Genomic DNA, 20034 nt, shown 5'->3' with positions numbered 1-20034 from the left:
TGAGTGAAATTCATGCTCTTTATTTGTACAACAAGTGTCACTAAAAGCTGTTTAAGATGTTTGCTATTAGCTGCTATGAGCACCAAAAACATAATGACTTCCATCTTTATTCACCAGTGTGACAGCAGAGCAAGATTCATGCATAATTAGAAACTAGGAAACAAGGTTACAAGGAGTAACACCATTTTGTGTCTCCTAAGGCCTGAAAGCTCACGTTTACTGATGAGAGTCGTTGCATCGCTGATGTTTGCGTTGCGGCGATGGTCTCGAACAATGCCACTGTGCTGCCATTCTCATTTCACCTAATTTTTTTGTGCTTATAGGCAAAGACTGTAGGAATGCTTTCAACTTTTATGGTACAAAGTTGTGCCAAGAACGTTTCCCCCGCTGCGTCTCTGAGGGGATTTCAAAGGGGAAAAGCAACACATGCTGTCATTCATGCCCTGCTCTTCAGATGGACCATTACGCTCATATCAGATCGGCACTTTTGATGTGCCGAGTGACAGAACAAAATAAATAGCGAGCACAAGGCTGTGAAAGATTTGCAATGCAGTGCGGTAATTAATGAAGGTCTATACCAATTAGGCGCCCATGATTGGTGTGCGAATATCAGTGCAGTCACGCAGGTTGGGGGACTCGGCGCAAAGTAACACCACTGTTTACTGAACACAAAGAGCAAATACAAGCACTGGCAACTAGTGCGCTGCCAAGTGTAAATAGCTGGAATTTTAGGGAATTTATGACTAAAGTTCTGAAATTGACCTCCACAGTGAGACCAGCATACTTTTATTGGCTTGTGTTATTTGGCTTTCAGGCAAATAGCATTTCAAGGCCATTGAAACTAGAAGAGTTTGTGTGATTCATGTAAAACAGATCTGATCTAAATCTTATTTTTCAGCATTACAAGTCTTATTTTCTTTTATTTCTGATTTCAACTCATCAGGATTTGTAGCTTTTTACTTGCCATTCGGTTAAATGAATATTCGGCAAGGTTCTAAGATGCTGTTTTTTGTTTTTTTTTAATTAAGAGAAATTAGGCAACATTTTTGATATTTTACAAACCTAAACTATGAGTGGAATATTTTCCAGCTCTAATTTTATGTGGATTATTGTTCCAAAACTTGTGAAATCAAAATCCAAGTTAGTGTTGCACGCCTCATTAAATGATAGTTAACATTTTTTTGGATTTGGATTGTAAAAGAAATGACTTTGCTGCACAGATGTTGCAAGGTCCTATTTAAATTCCAGTTGTGCAGCTTTCCAAACATCGAAACAATCAGGGTAACCGGATGGAAACAAACACTCACACAGGAAAAATGTCACTGCTTTTGGCCTACAGACGTATTTATCCCTGTTTTTAAACAGGTTCAGATTGTAATAATACCGTCCCCTTTGTTTTGCTGTTGCACAGCTCGACTTGGAGAGCAAACACTTCATTAATTGGATGGACTACATTAGGTAGTCGGTAATGAGGTGAATGTTTGAAGAAAAAAAGCGATTACGACACAAATGTTTGGTTTACTCATATAATTATGCATTTATTGACAAGAATCATACAGGTCTGCTGCAGGTCAGGCCACCTAACAGGTGGGCGTCTTCAGTTTACTTGGCGGACCGCCGGGTCCTCTTGTCCCAGGAGAAGTTTGCTCCGTAGGATTTCACCCGTGGCTTTGAGGTCCTCTTGTCTGTTACGTCGTAGCTCCAACCTGAAAGAAAACATCAGAGTAAGTGATGGGGCTGATAACGTCACGTATGTTCCTTTTGGACGAGCTCCAACCGCAATGAGGTGTTTTGTAGACATCAACGACCTGTGTGTAGTCAGAACGGCTCTAATCTCTTCGGTGCAATAAACAGAGTAAGCCCGTTTCCTTTGCTTGGTTTCAACAAACTTTCCCAGATGGTTCAATTCTGAGTCAAAAATGAACTTGATTAGAGCTCCACAGAAAACCACCTCATTTTGTTTTACTAAAACAGGGCTGTAGTCGATTGTCTAATGAGCTGGTTGGCCCATTAAAAGCATTCCTTTGATCTTTTATTAGTTGGTATAAGAAAGGTGCTTGGATCCCCACCATCACCATTTTTGGTTAAAAAGGTCAACTGGGAACACCAAATTAATTTTTTTAAAAGCAAAGTTACCTGAAAGAATCTGGTCACAGGTACATCTCCCCTCACAGTTTATATATCCCCTGATATATAAATAACTATATACTGTAAATGATTTATATGTTAAAATATGCAAACATGACCGTGGAAATAATGATGTTACCGCTCTGGATGGTCAGTTGTGTTAGATGCAGTAGCTGAGGTTGTTTTGACACCTGCACAGTTTAATCAAACTCTGGTTCGTTTCCGTGCGATTCGTTTGTGCAGATGTAAACACAGTAAACGCACTCAGGTGCAGTAAACGGCACCGAGACCCTTCAGAGGAGGTGGCCTCGGTCCACTTCCAAACAAACTCCAGAGTGGTTCATTTATGGTGAGAACGTGAACAACCCTGGATCCAACCCAAACAGCCTTCCCATAGCCCAGGTATGCTTTGCTTTCTGGGTCAGAAATACCAGAAACATGCAGATTACAAAACTGTAGCAACTAGCCATAAAATCAATGTAAAATCTGTTAAGTTTCCACTCGCATTCTTAGCATTTTGGTTAATTTTGTGGGGGTTTTTATGTGAAAAGAACCCTAAAAATCACAAGAAAAGGCTAAAAGCATACAAACTCAACTGATTCAGACCAGAAGAAATGAGTGTGTACACTGATCCATTTTAAGTCCAGATACATCATACATGGGGTTAATGCCACAAAACTACTGACAACACAACTCTAAACACCACCAGCAGTATCTAACAATGAACCACTGCCTGTCCAACAGTCTGCTCACTTCACTGCTGAGAGTTATTTGTCTTGCAGCCAGAAACAAATGACAAAATCCAGATAAAAACTATTTACGTGGTTGGTGAGTCAATACATGGAGATTGTATGTATCATAAAATCGATGTGCCTGTTTGTAGAGGACTACTGAGTGGTGAGACTTATTTCTCTACTTCTTTGTTACAGTGTTTTGTCACTTTTAAAATGATGAAACAGATATATTGTTTAACCAAAGGCTGAAAAATTCTTTACCATTTTTCTCTGCAAAAGCAATGGCATCTTCCTTGGAGGAGAATGACAGCACCATATTGGACAAGGGATCAGCTCTAAAATAGAAACACAAGGCATTAGAATCCAAAATTCAACAACTGTGTGCAGAGGTTCTATAATGTCAGTTTATGTGCTGTAGGAATCAGGAGGTGGAAGGTTCTCACGTTGAGGACCAGCCCATCAGTGGGTTCTCCCAGCGCTCTCTAGTATCAAAATCCATCTTCCACTTTTTGGTGGTGTTCACGCCGGACTGCATGGCTGTCCTGGCTGGCACAAAGATGTGAACCTTACGAGTTTTGATGTGCTCCTCTGGGACTCCTGTCAGAGTGGTGATGTCCTAAAGGACACAGAAATTAAACACAATAAACTAACAAAACACCAGGATAAAAATCTAAACTAGGAGAGTGCTTCTAATTTCTAAAGTGTGGCCTCATTCGACCTCATGACTATCCAGCATTACAACTGATGTCACGCACCAATTACTACTTGTGTTCTGCAAGTCACTTGTAATAAACAATGTGAAAACAACCCCTCAAATGCTCCTTTTCACGTATGCTTGTGTAACAACTCCCTCCCAACAGAAGCGTGGTTTACAGCCTTTGGTTGGTGGAGATGTGAGATGACTGAACACAAATGTGCTGCAAATCCTGTTGGTTAGCCAGGTCTTCCTCTTGATTATCAGCTGTGATGTTTTGATGCATGCTCAATCATCCAGGTAAGTAAACCTCCAAAAGTTGATTCTGTTCTCCCAGTGTTTTGTGGGAGAAACGTTTTGTCACTCACTCCCAGCCCATTGTTCCTTCAGTGGTGCTAGTTTCAGTCATTATGCAAATATACTGTTTATAAACCTGCAGGCAGCTGAGACTGAAGAAGTCACTTGGATGAGTGACGAAACGTTTCTTCCACAAAACGTTACGTCCAGATGAACAGAATCAACTTTTGGAGAACTGTGATGTTTCACTGTTAACTGGCAACTGTGTGACAGTTTAAGCTATGCAATGAAATACTTTCTCTTGGGATTCAATTAATTACAATTACTACACAATAGTAGTAATCACACTGGTTACTGATGGTGTTCTGCATATTCCAAATGCTGACTTACAACTTCCAAATGCTGACTTACAACTTTCCAAACTGGAAATGCAAAACGTTCATCTTCATATTAGAAGTTGTGCCTTTTAACAACCAGAGCCTGATTTTTTAAGAAGATGACAGACTGTGAAACTTCCAGCAGACAAGTTGCACAGAGTAAATGAAAAGCTACAGAGAGATGGACAGCTGCCATGTTTTAAAGGGTCAAACTTTTACTTTGTGAAGATTGCAGCCCCTTCAATCTTCACCTTAGCAAATGGGAAGATATCTGTGCATCACATGTACCGCTTCACAAACAATTTCACCGATTGGATCCCACTCGGTCAATGGCCAGCCTCTAGGCCTTCATGACTTTGGCTTTAACAATTGATTTCACAGTGACTCATAACCAGTTGGGGAATGCACATTTTCTCTATTTACCAGTTGCTGCCCAGCAGTCGCCAACTGAGCTCTAGGCCTGTGTGACTAAGACTGAAAACTCTGGCAATTACAGATTTACAAGAAATTAATAAATAATTTCCATTTATTAAAAAAAAAACAAAAAAACAACCAACCCAAAACCCAACAACATGTTTTTGGTTGCCAGCAGTCCACATGAAGTGTTCTATTTTGATTAGATTATTCATGACTTCTTCTCTCCTTGCGAACATTAGGAGTTCATGCGAAACGTAAGCTTTTCTCAAAGAAAACACTTGATGTCAGCCTGCAGATATAAAAAAAATACAACTTTAGCAACATGTTTTAAGAGCTCAATGTCAGGAGAACAGAGGTCAGGAAAATGTTTGATGGCCATAAAAGTTACTTATGTAATCAAATGTTTCATGTTTTATATTTTTGTACTTCACATCAATCTCTTAGATTTATTCCCACTGTAAAATATTAAGGTGGAAAAAGGGGGTTCAGTACATCTTTGATGTCAAAGAACAATAAAACACAAAAAAGTCTGAGAATTGAATACTTTTTTTTTTAACTTTGTTTTATAGGTGCCATAAAACAAGCTAAAGTTTGGGTTGTTACTGGCAGCACAGGTGTGAATAACTATCCCTGAATCTTTCCTCAGCTTTAACCTGTCTGCATTGGTTTGGATATGTTACTAAGTCAAATATACATGTGTACCATTTCAATGCTAAATAGTAACAAAATTTGTGATTACATCACATATATTGTTAATTTGAAAAGAGATTTAAAAACAAGTATTTCACATGTAAAAGAAAAATAGAAACAAAATAACTATTTTTAATGCTTTTTTATTAATAACGAATTAATTTGCCTTCATTACCTTTACTATCGTTCTCTTTTACACCAATACCACAACAAACAGTTGTTTAATGTGTGTAAAGAGTATATATTAGAGCCTTAAATAGTTCAAATTTTCTTTTTAATTACTCTGAATAATAGAAATCAAGGTGTACTCCTACAACTGTGACAGGATGGAGTTTTATTCTATTTTTTCCCATGTTTTTGTTTTTGTGGTAGTTCTGCATTTTCTATTTATTTTTTGTTTTTTAAATAACATTTTTTGCACATGTTGACATTAACAAAAAGTCACCATTACTTGTATATATAGCAAATCTCTCTTGGCTTGATTTTTTCATGAATACATTGCCAAGAAAATACACAAAGGTGCATGAATGTACTTGTTGCTGTGTAGGTCTGGACTTTGTCTGCAGTGGTACTGGTTCTTGGGCGTACGCACACTTTGAAAAGGTCAATCGTGAAGTTAGAGAACAAAAAAATGTAAAATATAAAACAAATATAATGGCCATCTCTGAAATTAATTCCTAATCCTCAATTAGTTGCAGACCTTCATGAAGTAGGACAGCACGACAATTGGATGAGGGTGCACTGAATGCATATTCCTGAGCAACTGGAGCCCCTTGGAGCTCCTATCAAAGATCTGGTCCAATTCTTCAGGGAATTAGCAAACAAGCAATGGGAAGTCGGCGACAAAACACAGATGAACCTCCCAGCACGCAGGCAGCAGCCACCCAAGACTGAGGGCTTTCCAGGGAGCTTTCCTTTCAATACAAGAATTTTACACATTTCAATGGCCATTACAACTTCAAAGAATCAAATTTTCATCATTGTCTGTCATCTGCCAGTTGATTTGTAGAAAGGGGTCATTTTGCATGAGCTCCACACAAAAGCCCGTCTTCCTCTTGGCAAAGGAGCTTCCAATGGTATTTAAGCCTAGTAAATTACAGGTCCAACTGCTAAACTACTGCTTGTTTCAGTGAAACATCTTTTGCCATGCAATCATAAACAAGATCTGAACATTGAAAAGATCGTTAAAATGAAAGGGAAAAGACGAACAAAAGGGGGGAGGAAAAAAACCGTCACAAGTGCTTGGTAATTATTTCCGGCTGCCCTATCTACTTAACCCGAACAATTCCTTCTTGTCACAAAGAGGAAGAAAACATGTTCTCTTCACCCAGAGGGGGTAATGGTTCATGACACAATAACACACAAGACAGTGTTAAACAGCAAGAAAATAAGATGAAGGGTTTCTCCTTTTTTTTTTTTTTCCAGCAGGTGATCAAAAATGCTTTAAAATGCCTGCAAGTTGTAACTTTTTATTTCCAAAAGGCTATGCTCCAAAGGTTTCTCTATTCTAAAAGAGAGCATTAAGAAAAACTTGCAGAGTTTTATAAAACGTGGAATTTCTGGTCTGTTCTAGGCGATTGAACCCATTACGTCCCTCTATGAGACACATTAGAAATAACACTCTTGGGATCAGCAGGCCACACTATAGTTACATGTAACTATTGTGAAAATACGTGACATATATGGTAAATTGTTGCAATAATTTCTCCAGATGTAGCGCAACCTAAGGTTGGGTGTGGATGAGCACAAAAAGGGAGAATGTGTCAAAACAAATGCTCTAAATCACTGAAAAACCTCTGCTTGCTTATTTGGCATTGTTTGCAAAAATACAAGTCTAGACTTCTGATATTTGCATGCATTACTCTGAAAGCTTGGAGGGTTATCGGCATAACAAGCTCACCCACAATACCCAGATTCACAAAAGGAACGATTGTGGCTGGAATGCAGTGTGTTCCCAGGAAGACTAGAGAGGACCGTCACAAAAGGAAAACCCACACGGTGGGCACTTTTTCTTCTGCCATGTACAGGAAGCGAAATGAGAACTATCAAGTTTGACACTATTCACAGGGCCTTAACGGGACCCTACAATACCTGGCTGGGCAGACAGAATGCAGGGCTTAACAAAGAGGGGGGGTAATGGCTGGCAAAATCTCCGTCACGTGAAAGCGTGTCGATATTTCTGACACCTCCAGGCTACGTGCCAAATAAAGAGCACAGGGGCTTGTCGCTGTGGGGCCACTGGGCCCACCAGAATGCTGAAAGCTAGTACCCCTAATTCTCCAACAGAGAACTGGGATGGAAATTTTTGGTGTAAACAAGACAGAAATCTCAGTCTGCTTAAGTCTGGTGGAAAAACTGTAGGAAGCGGTGAGATACCAAAGAAAGAAAATGATAAAGAATAGTTTTATAGAGGGAAGCTGGATGCCCAAATACCTCCAAATTAAACATTTGTGAAATGTACTGTTTTTATTAATTAGTGCAGCATCCATTCAAATAAAGTATAACCCAGGTTATTTATGTAGCTCCACTTTACTGATGTCCACTCTAACACATGCAGGCAATCATTCATTTCTTGAAACGAGGCCACCTTTACATTCGCTAAATGTGTACGTGCCTGTCTGTTAAGTCTTGGGAACTGCTCATCCAAACAACATGAGAGAATGAAGTCATATATCACAGGAAACCAAACATAACACATAAATAAATGTCCATCTGTCTTTGTGGAAATCAGTTTGAGTTTTAGATCAAAGTGACAACATTTCTGGCTGGCCCACCTCCTTTTAAAGGCCTGTTTGAGGGTGAAGTCTTGGCTTTCGGGTTAAAGTCACAACTAGGTTTAGGTTAGGGTACAGGTTTGGCCATTAGTTGTGATGGTTGACATTTAAGATGTGTGAGACTTGGGAATGAATAACTATCAATCAAAATGCTCACAAATATAGATGAACACACATTTGTATTTGTGGCTCTCCCAGCACTCACACACTGTGGGGAGCAGACAGCTGTTGCTCAGAAGGAAATGCAGATAGAAAAACAACTTTGACCCAAAATATGAAAAGCACTCCTTCAAACAACCTCAAACCTGATTCTTTACTCATTCGGGTCCAAAATATTGAATATTTTAAATACAAAGACTTGCAATGTCTATCATCCTGACAAAGGAATCTACTGGTCTAATTTCCATTTATTTTCATCTCCTTCTTTGGTCATTGATGATCAGTTCATGTTTGAAGGAGATGAACCAGAACCAGATGTGCACCTGGAAGTCCAGTTTGGACAACAGATACTTGAGTTTGAAGGTTTATCATATATCAGCAGCCTGCATAGTAGTGAATAATTTATAGAAGCAGTACGTAAAAACTTTGGAGAATTATTATGGTGTTAGTTCTTTTATTTTAGCTTCAAGAAATACAGAGTTCACCTTCAAAACTAATATACAGGGATGTGTGTTTATGCATTAAATATCTATATTCAAGAAGCTTGTACACCAGTCAAAGATGTTTCTTTGCGTAAACTGACTTGCAACGACTGGTATAACTGCATCAAAGTCTTTAAACCTGGCACGCTGAGATGACAGCTCTATTCTCAAAGCCATCTTCAATCAGACTCAGTTATTTTTCCAAATATAGAAACCAGTCGCCAATGAAGACAAAGACTACAGCCTATTTTAATTGCTGAAGAAGTCAAGATGCCGGGTGTGGATGTCTGTTTCTCCAAGTGTTCTTCCAGCCTCCACTCTTCCCATATTGTTTAACCGATCTTGTCAGCTTCAGATGATTTGCAGGTGAATGTCTACATTTCCTGCAGTTCATTTCCCACAGTTTATACAAAGGGATATAAAACCCACCTTTGCCTGCTCTGTGATATAAAATGTGTTTTTCATATTATTCCTGATATTATCTGCAGATCTAATCCAAACACAATAAAGGTTTAAGGATTTTTGTGGTATACATTGCATTTCTGAAAAGGTAATGAAAGAGATCAAATGTATTTTACCCTAAAAAGTGGTTGCCAAAAAGATTTTAAAAAAAGAAAAAAGAAAAAGAAAAGAAAGAATATTGAAATCAGTTTGTGAAGAATGTTTGAGAAAATGTCCAAGTAAAGCAATATAAATGATAAATTTTATGATTTATTTTATTCATCTAATTCCATTTTGATGAAAATATCTACTGCTTGGAACACAGACTAGCTCTTTATGCTGCAGAGTACCCAGGTTTGGCAAAGAATTAAAAACAGGTGCATATAAAGACCTTCTGTTTAATCACTCAGTGAACTAATTGCCCCTGTCTTTTCACTTAATCACTGGATACTCCCACTGGGTACTAAAAAAATATTTATTTAAACATAAAATAAAGGAATGCCACATCTGTTCTTACAATGATCCAGGACGACTTGGTTATCAGTTATGAGAATGATCAGCTCTCCAATAAACCAGATAGGTGAGAAAACGTGGAGAACAGGGTGGATACAGATGATTGATTTCAGGGTTTCAGCCAGAGTACAATAAGGCCAGTAGCATATATGGCCTTACGTGACCCCCACAAGGCTGCAGTTGTAGCTGGGTTGTTTTGCATGAGCCATGATACTTTTTTACCTGTTCAGCTCATATATAAACATTATCTGGCACTCTTCTGCTGGCATATACAGCACTCTTCTTTCAATTTTATCTTCCAAGGAGTCATTTTTCAAAGTAATCCTGAGCAAAAGTTGTCCAGACTTTCTGAAGTCTTTATAAGTTTTCCTTTAGAGATTGGTTCCTTTTTCAATCAATTTCAGTCAGGTCTTTGTTAACATTGGACACTGACCTATGAATCATCCATAAATGAGTGGAGCTGCTGGTATCAAATGATCAAGTTTGATGGTGTTGAGCTTTTACACTCTGTGCTCTCTGGTCACTACCCTGTGGCTCCTCAACCGTACCGGCAAGTTTGGGAAGTTTGGAGGACAGGTCAGCACTTTGGGCTTTTTGTCATGTTTAATGCATCTAGGATGGAACCACAAGAATGCCAGGACCAAAGTTTCCCCAGCAGAACATTGCAGTGCAATGAGATAATCGCTGTTATTCACTTCACCTGTCCTGGTCTTAATGTTGTGGTTAACTGGTTAATGTCTGTTTCCCTAAACAGCCCTGCTCACATTACCTAAACATTACTACTGGCGTGCTGTTTTTTTAGACTTGTTAAGGTTTCCAGTTCTCAGCTGAAGTACACAGTGTGTTTTCCAGTTAGTACAGTAACCAAGCAAACAGACAAACAAGCAAACAAAGGATGACTAGCTCTGGCAGAACATTTCTAGCGTCACCGTCACATTTTTATAGACACCAGGGCTGCCACCACACAAATAAGCTCATCATAGGATGTATACCTGTATGCCAAATCTATAACTTGGCACCCAGAGGGGTCAAAAGGTCACCAAAGCTGAATCATGTTGAGTCAGCATGTGCCGAAAGCCCAAACACATCGCCCCTAACGCCCCACTGTCCAGCCCACACCCAGACCAAGAGCCTCACTCATCAGCCTCGGCCGGTTCCCACCTTCAGACGTCTTTGAAGTGGAAAAAGTGTGCCAATTACTGACTGGACACTGGGGGCATCTCTAATAGAAACAAATATTATGCTGCTTGCTCATGTGTGGGAGTGGTTCAACATTGGAGAACAAGAAGCAGCTGGTATATGAAAGTCATCTTGTATTTCACATTACACATACTGGTAAAGAGAGGAGAGAGGAGGGGTCATTTATGAATATTTTGGATGCAGACACACTTGTTTGTCTGAGCATCTCAAATGTCATTTTATAATAAAACAATCTATAAATAAACCCAAACTATGAAAATGCGTCAAGCAAAGACTTGCCCCGTTTCAACTGAATCTTACTGTGAGTTGTGAGTATCTTTTTAAGTTTCAAAATCTTAGTGGAGTACAAGTTTGTGAGGAAAAACAATTACTTAAAGCTATAAGACAGAGCAACACTATTTAAGCATCATTTCCTAGAGCATGTTAAGGCGGTGGTGGTGGTGGTGGGGGGGTTAATCGTCTGGCACCTCACATTTTATGAATACCAAAAGCAGCTTGCAAAATTACAAAAAGAGCTGGTAGCTTACAAGTAATGAATAAATTGAAGTGTTGTCAAACAGAAGTAGCAATCCTTTTTCATCCAATCTGCAAACACAACACTTAGCAGTTGGACACTTCCTAAAACTCCCCAGCTGAGGAGTCCTCTTCAGAGAGTTAGTCTATGGAAGAGAGTGCTAATGAATGTAATACTATTTAGTTGATGATACATAATAAAACCTCTTGTCTGCCATTCATCAAAGACCAACATCCTCTCAGCCACTACTTCAAACTTGAGCAGAGATTTTTTTTCGTACAACTGCGCCATGTAAGAGGGCAAGCAGACAAAACAGATACTTAAATTGTCTATGTGCAAAGGAAGGAGGAAGGCTGGAAGAGGAGGGAAGGGAGGGAAAAGCGGGTTGATGGGGTGGTGAATGTGGTCTGCTCCACTGTAGGTCACTCTGTCTCTGAGGCTCGACAGAGGATATTCACGCCTGTACTGCAGACTTAAAGTGGTGGTGCTCAATGTCCTCATAGCTAGAATGGCAGTTTTTGTGGGTTTTAGTTTTTTGTTTCTCCCCCATTTCCCAAGTGTGTGTGTGTGTGTGTGTGGGGGGGGGGGGGAGATTATGGTGGTGATTGAAGGGATTTTGACACTTGCAAAACAATTATTTTGTATCAGGGAGTCCGACAGTGAAAATAAATTCTAATGTTTCAACTACAAGATCGTTCAATCTGATTTCAATTTCTGTCTTTAAAAACAACCGACAACAGGCTTTTAGACTCATCTATCTTACCGCAATAGAACCCCACATCTTTTAGCCAGATGTGATGTCACATCTTGCCAAGCAAATGCTGTTCTCTAAATTATATAAAGAAATAAAGAAACCCAAAAACTTATCAAACGTAAACATGCCAAGCATCGAGTGAACATACCTACACTCTCCTCTTGCCGTCGTCATTCCGCCTTTTCACTCAATTCCCCACGGTCTAATAACTGTCCTTCTCTGGCTAATAAAACCCTAGTGCCTTTAGAGAACTCTATAACAAGGCTTCACAAGCGCTTTAAGATTATGGTGTTGCCTTTATGTGGACAGAGAGAGCGCGTTTGGCCACAGCTGAAAGAGAAGTAAACGTTCTGTTTGCAAGACTCAAGCGTTAGTGAGAGATATTGTATTGCATATTGAAGCAGCTGTTATGGTTATAACCACAGTTGTTTGTGCAAAGGACCAGAGAGTAAAGCAAAAAGGCCTGACTCTAATTGACTGCGGTTGTAGACATTTCGTATAAAGCTGTGTATCACTGGCCAGCCAGTCGGACACTGGGAGCTGCCCAGCATGCTTAATCAAACAGTAATTACAAACAAAAGCAGGTCAGCATGGGCACGCCGGGGAACAGCTACGGGCACTGGTGGACCATCACGCACGTCCTTTTCTTTGGCATCATTTCTGAAAATCAGCCAATGGCCCAGAAATTTTGCTCATAAAAGTCAAACTTAGAGCTTTAAATGTGGGGAAAAAGGTGAAAACACTCAAATCCTACAAAACCTACCTAAAGAAGTTTACAGTCAACCCTAAAATCAAAATCATCTCCTCTGCAAAGACTTTACTGTAAGTAAGGCTCTGTAACATATCAAAATGCTATTTCAATTACAAATTTAGCTTTCAATTACTATTCAAGCAAAAAAAGAAAGAAAAAAGAAAATGCAAATACTGTTTCAAGATGATGCCTTTGCTTGATTCTTTTTTCCTCCCATACATCTAGTGTAAAAAAAATGCACTTTTTTATACTCAATAAATCTTTTGATTTTGTGTTTTCGCAAGTCTAAAATGTGAATGACCGTAATAGGCATGGCATTATTAAATTGTTTGTTCTGCTTGGTCAGCAGTTTAAAACCCAGCTACTTTACTTATTGTCATATAAGATGAACAACAGAAGCAGATCGTCATACTTTTTTTTTTTTTTTACAATTACTCTTAACTTGGAAAAAAAAAAACCCCACGCAATTTTAGTGAATGACACTTAGAAAGGCAGTTTCAGAAAAGCAGTTGGACTTATCCCTGTCAGTATAAAAACTTTCTGTGACTAATCAGTACTTAAAACTTTTTTCTGTCTGCAGTCCAAATCACTTTAAATGTCCTTTTCCCTGATTTTTGACCCAGCAGGAGATTCTAAATTCGTCTGTAATGGAGATGGCCAAACACAATGTAGAGATCCATGTTCTTGTAAAGTCTGCATTTTCTGGACACACGAGAACTAAGGACAAGATAATGAGTATCAGACAAATGCTCATACAGAGTTTTTGGAGTGAATTCAAAATATCATTTGCCCAGGCCAAAATGCAATATCATCTGAAAGAGGTTATTCAGAAATGTTCACTGCACAACGAGCAGCACTCCACTTTCTCCTCAGGCTGGTCGAGAGAGACGGCGTGCAAACCCTGAATAACCTCTCAGTGGATCGAGATCTTTCTTTGATTGGTCAAACCAGAAAGCAATTCACACTTATTGACAGCCTGATGAATGACTAGCGTGCTGACATATGCTGAATGCCCAAAAGGGAGAGTGCTCTCAATGCCCTCTACCACGTGAGACGGAGGCCACTGTACTGTAAACAGCTGAGGGCCTCTCTTTTCGGCCTGTCTGGGTGAACATTAGAGTACTTCCCCTCGTCGCCAGTAACAGCATGCTACAAAGGAACCTCTGTGGCCAACAACACTGAAGTGGCCACTGTCTTTTTCGTGAGTCTCAGGGTGTCTCACAAACTTTTTTCCATGCTAGTTTCTTTTCTTTCACCCCCCCCAACACACACACACATTTTTTAGAGGCCCTTTTTTTCCTCTCCTCTGCTGTGCCTCTCTGTGGCCCCTACTGAGAGGACAGAGACAGACACTCCGCCCAGCCAAAGGTTTGTCTGCCAGTATGGCCAGCTTTGGTCTGGGACAAAAGCACACTGACGCTGCCCATACTGCTCCCCCGCCCCAAAACAAGTCCACAACAGACTCCCACATTCTCCCCAAACTCACTCTTTCTCCGTAACCTTCTAATTCAACTTTCTATGACAAAGCAGTAATGTCAAAGATCAGTCTTTGTTTTGTACAGTTGGTGCGTTGTTAACCACTTCAAATGCTTGGTTATCACTGTTTAGACTATAGTTCAGCACTTAATGCTAAAACAAAAAAAGATTAAAGCGAAACAGAGCTATACCACATCCTAGAAAAAGTAATTCAGTAAAGTAACCGTTGCCTGGTCAACTAGCTTCTCTCTGACTGGGGCTTGATTTAAAAGGAACAGTTCTTTTGGAGCAACAGTATTCACCCAAAACAGACCAGTCATAGACACCATGTAAAAGAAGAAAAAAGAAGAACAGGGCTTCATAGGGATTTAATCTTTCAGCATCTTTAAGTAATCACATTGAAAGTTGCTTTCTGAAATTGCTTTCATAGAGGTTACGCAAGTCAGAAACTAGGCCAGAAACTGTAGACAGAAATGATAAGAGATTTGAAAAATCCTAAATGTCAGATGACATTTTCTTGCCCTTGTGTATTTGTGGACCCAGAAATCCATTTTGATTGCTCTTAAAAACTACAAAAAACCCCCCAAAAAACCAAAACAGACTTCACCATAGGGCTGCTTAATTAATCGAATTTTAATCACGATTACGATCTGGGCTTTCAACGATCATTAAAAATGACTGAGCCGATTATTAGCCCCTCCCTCGTGCTTTACTCTCGCGCTGCTCCGTGTGGCAAATCGAGCGCACCTCTCTGCATTTCGAACACGTGTAACAACAATTAAGAGCAGCGGTCTCCAACCTTTTTTGCGCCACGGGCCGGTTTATGCCCGACAATATTTTCACGGACCGGCCTTTAAGGTGTCGCGGATAAATACAACAAAATAAAACTAGTACCGGTACCGAAAAAAAGAAGATTTATTCATAACACGTGAAAAGACCAAGGAAAACCGAGTAAACGATAAATACGATAACAAAATAATGCTGAAAACTGATAAAAACCCTGAAAACTGTACATTTCACACCTGAGCCTCAACTCTCTCATACCAAACGACTCACGGACCGGTACCGGTCCGAGGCCTGGGGGTTGGGGACCGCTGATTAAGAGGACCTGAGGGAAGTTCGGAAAGCTAAGCAGAAGTTATTTGGAGAGGAGAGTGACTGCCGTTGGTTGAAAAGAGAGGTAAAAAAAAACTTCGGTGGTGTGGAAACATTATGGGTTCGCGGAGTCAGAACTCATTTTTCATTTATTTTTTATATTGCAAACATTTGCACTGTTATCAGTATTTGCACACTATTTTATATTATTTTTTGACAATCTTTAAAGTCATTATTCAATACATTGTTATTGTTAAATAAATATCGTCAAATAATCGAGATCTCAATTTCAGTGAAAATAATCGTGATTATCATTTTTGCCATAATCGAGCAGCCCTACTTCACCATTTGCCCAAGCTAACCCTGATGAATTTTCTTAATTTGCCTGACTAACAATCCAAATTCAAAGAGGTTGCAAGACAGATGTGCTGCTAAACTGTTTCTACACATTACTTCCCTCACTTGTAACCTGGTTTCGTGTGTGCATGTGTAAACATCAAATTCTAATTTGGATAATACCACTCCATGAAGCTTTTTGTGGTTACAGAAAGCGCTGTGAAAAGTCCTGATAAACGGTTTGCAGCGACTTCAGCAAATGTCCCAAACATTGCCCAGCATTGGGCACTACAGGCACATAACACTGCCTACTTTGCAGGTCAATGTATGACACAGAAAACAACATTTACCGTTCTGCTGCATCGATTTAGAAAATTCTGTTATCACCCAGCTGCATTAGGAGCTATCCTAATGCAGCTGGGTACTTTACTGAATGAAGGCAGAGTAGATGAAGTCGACAAGTCTAGACAAAATCATTTTGTTGGGCATATGCTACCAACAAAACAGGCTGACTCGGGCCTGTCTGTTCTAAATTTACATTGAAAGAGTAGCACAAACCAAGCATTATGAAATATTTCTGTCACGACAGGCAATAAAACTATTATGCAAAGCATCTGATAACTGCTGATGCCAAACAAAGAGCCCTCAAACAACTGATGAATCTGTGAAACTTCAGAAAGAGCAAAAGAAATCACGTGTTACTGTTAATGATCACAGTAATCAGTCACTACTGACCCAGGCAAATGTTCAAGCAGGGAGGTACTGGCAGGGAAGCTGATATAAAACACATACTGCACATGGTATGGCAATACTTTACTATAGTGCCCCCATTTTTTGACTGAGTATTTGAAAGCACCAGAGACTATAGTTTTTGTTATCATTAACAAAATAATTTTGCACTATTCTGTGAGATATTTTTATGATTTACTGTATCCACATTTATATCATTGGGGCATTCATAATGTAAAACCCCCCCAAAACTATAAATGGACTGAGTGAAGATAACTGCATTACAGTGCGTGAATATTACTCCACTTCTCCTGTTAGAAAAAATTCCATTCCCTCAGCCATTCAAATAGTTGTAGCCACTTCTTTCATGAACTGGCATTTAAACCTAGAAGGACTGTGAGGATAGGAATAATCAGAGCTGTGAACTGAACTACAAATGATGATATTCGTCATCACTGTCATATTGTTACAAAAGCCTACTGTCTAGGACAAGTTCAGTTTGGCAGCAGATGACAAAATTTTTTAACAGTTTTTTTCCCCCAGCAGAATAATTGGAAGACAGAAGATCAGATAAACACCGATGTACAACTCAGATTGAGCAGGGATGAATTCTTACCAATTTCTCATCAACTGTAATAAGCTGTGTATCTTGTCCTGGTTTCTCTGCCAGTCTCAGTGTTGATGTGCTTGTAGACCTGGGAAAAAAATTTAATTGTGATTACAAGCTAAGCACAAAGCACCAAAAGTACACAAGTGACAAAGAAATTACACAAACAAGTTAAGCTCTGGAAATGCTGACGATCTTGGAGGAGGCGGTGGGATGGGGGTACAGTGAAAAGGAAGCGACAAGGAGGGAATCCCCCCCGCCACTTATTAGTTCTGTCTAGTGAATCTCTGGCAGACTCTCGCTCTCATCCTAATGACAGGACGTGCTTAATGTTGGCTATAGTCAACTGTCAGGCGAGGACTGTGAGGCTCTTTGTCAAAGTGCAGCCGTGCCCCATCACAAAACGGCAACGTGCCATCACAGAATGGCACGTTCCATATATTCATAATTTTGTATTTATTTCAAATGAATGTTAAGATTTCACTACAGTCTCAGGTCTGATTTTTTCAATAAAAACTGATTTTTAAAAAAGAAAAGACGAATATAGTTTCAGGTGTAATCATTGCACAGCTTAATCACATGAATAAAGTCCTACTCTGCATTTTTCCTGGCATTGAAGGAGCTTTGGGGAGTAACTACACATGGGAGTATTCGCGATGACAACATACAGATAAAGCAATGATTCTTATACCTTATTTAACCAAAATCTGCACACTTTCCTTTGATTTCTGACCATTTAAATAAAAATGTATATCATGTGTCTGTAAATAAAACCCAAAACTGGTTTAAGAATGAAACAGAGTAGTTCTCCCATTGTTTTAGATTTAAGATTTTAAATATTTAACACTTTTTAATGCATGGTAAAAGGCAGTTTTTTCCCTTTCTTTCTTTTTTTTTTTTTTTTACCTCATCCACCCACTTCACCTCTGAATCTGTTTAACTGTGAGCTCAGCTCTGTGTGTAAAACCACACACAGAAATCACACATTTAAACAACAACAACAAACAAACAAACAAAACAAAAAAATAACAACAAACCACACAATCAAGGTGAACCTGAGAGCAGGGGAGACAAAAGTAGCAAAACCCATCAATGACTGAAAAACACAGCATAGATGACTGGGTATACATTTGCTTTTTCCTTTTCGCCCTTTGGCTTTCATTTAACTGTTATCCCTGTCAGTTTCTTGGGGTAATAGGATGCTTCCTCATCAACATGGCTGAGGAAATACTGTGATTTATCCAATCACTCATCTGACTTTTAGATTACTTCAGATTTTGCCAAGAAAATACTGTGCAAGTCAATGATTTCTTATTATCTCCATCTTTCCAGACTCTATAAAACAAAATAAATGTCTTATTTCATTTTCAACATGGTTACACTACATATTCTAATCTGGTATCTATTAATAACCTCAGCTAATGCACTGCACATAATGCCATTGTGTGAATAATAAAAGTTGTAAAAGCATGCATCGTATTATTTCTCTCTTTAAAAACTCCCAAAGGAGACAGTAACTGTGAATACAACTGTCAACTGTTGTAACAGCTTACAGAATCATTTCTGATGATGGAAAAATCCAATGGCATTTATCAATGACAATGGTGAATTTTTAATCAGTTGTGCAACATCAATTCTGCTCTGACTAAATGTTAAAAAAAAAAAGTGATGAACAACTGAAAGTCTATATTCTTCTTCTTTCAGCTAAAGGGGGATTTAATTTAAAGATCGTCAACATCTTCAACTGCCACTTCCAGCTCAGCCTCCTCTCTTTCTCATTCAAGATTTTAGAGGAAGACTTGTAGGAAATGATTAAAAAGAAATGCCGATGACTGCCAGGCAAGCCATCAATTAGCGACCATCGCATTTAACTGTCCTTACTAACCGGAAATATGAATGCGGAAAATATTGTTGTATTTAAGTATTTATGATATGGAGGTACTCTTTTAAAGTGTCACAAAACCCACTAACTGTGGCAAATAACTGTGTGGTAAAAAGTGGCAAAAAACACATAGTGGAGCAGCACGGGGGTCAGTTTGTTTAAAATCCTTCCACAAACACAGGTAACTTTTCTTGGTGTTAGTATCGTTGGGGTCTGGTGGCTACATGAATACCTCAAACTATAACTTGCAGATTTGTTACTGCGAGAGAAGCACTGTATTCTATCAATAGCAGTGAATTACTTTCATGCTAATTGTTAGCTTCCAGGCTCCCTACAGTAAGGTTAGCTGTCGGCTGAGTCACTTATTTAATAAAGTTGTCTCGGTCTGGTATGTAGCACGTGCTGTGCAGACCAGTGAGCATCATTTAATTGTGTTAGCTTTTAAACTGATTTCTAGCTCGCCCTAGCATTAGCCAATTAGCTGGGCAAGCAAGTGCTGTAAGGACAATGACATTATCTACAAGCCCAGTGTACTACAAGATAAAAGCGTGCAGGCGCTGACGTTGTTTAGTGTATAAAGTCTTCCACGTTAGGTGCGAAACCTCTATTTTGAAAAGAGAAAAAGAAAAATCTTCATTAAAGTGCTCTGCCGCTGACAAGCTAACAGACACACGGCTTCTGTGCTGTAGTCGACTTGGGAGTTAAATAATTCAAACAAACTCAGCTCAGAGTATCAAGTGCGAACAGAAACCTGATAAACAATTAATATGAAATTACCTGATAGGATTCAAGAACATTTTAGAAGCTGCATTAAAAGCAGACAAACGTCCCAATCCGAGAAGTGACATTGAGGACGCCATGATTGTTGTCAACGATGACGTACGGTAACCGCAAAGGAACAAACAGTACGCGCGGGTGGCGGAGACAGCTGGTACATGAAGGACTTTGCCAACCGAATTTTTGGATGTGTCACATAGCACACCAA

At 39.3% G+C, this 20034-nt stretch overlaps 1 protein-coding gene across 1 annotated transcript; it reads right to left on the bottom strand.

Annotated features, from left to right (window-relative positions):
- Window positions 1–1512: 1512 nt before the first annotated feature.
- ndufs4 (NADH:ubiquinone oxidoreductase subunit S4) lies at window positions 1513–19980 on the bottom strand. Its single transcript, XM_085295060.1, has 5 exons — window positions 19827–19980; window positions 17177–17255; window positions 3305–3477; window positions 3123–3196; window positions 1513–1706 (listed from the first exon to the last, which is right to left on the bottom strand). The coding sequence occupies exons 1-5, from the start codon at window positions 19907–19909 to the stop codon at window positions 1603–1605; spliced, it is 513 nt and encodes a 170-aa protein (XP_085151186.1). The 5' UTR covers window positions 19910–19980; the 3' UTR covers window positions 1513–1602.
- Between the last annotated feature and the right edge of the window lie 54 nt (window positions 19981–20034).

Source organism: Mchenga conophoros, linkage group LG12 (assembly GCF_057382185.1).
Source record: "Mchenga conophoros isolate Kocher_MC1m ecotype Shallow Benthic linkage group LG12, M_conophoros_male_GT1.1, whole genome shotgun sequence".
Taxonomy (NCBI): domain Eukaryota; kingdom Metazoa; phylum Chordata; class Actinopteri; order Cichliformes; family Cichlidae; genus Mchenga; species Mchenga conophoros.
Note: the sequence above shows the minus strand (reverse complement) of the source record. Positions and strands in the feature narration are given on the sequence as shown.

Coding starts and splice junctions, on each gene's coding strand:
- ndufs4 (XM_085295060.1), bottom strand. CDS start 19,909: ATGGCGTCCTCAATGTCACTTCTCGGATTGGGACGTTTGTCTGCTTTT. Junction 17,256..19,826: donor ATGTTCTTGAATCCTATCAG/GTAATTTCATAT, acceptor TTTTTTTCCCAG/GTCTACAAGCACATCAACAC. Junction 1,707..3,122: donor TGCTTTTGCAGAGAAAAATG/GTAAAGAATTTT, acceptor GTTTTCTTTCAG/GTTGGAGCTACGACGTAACA.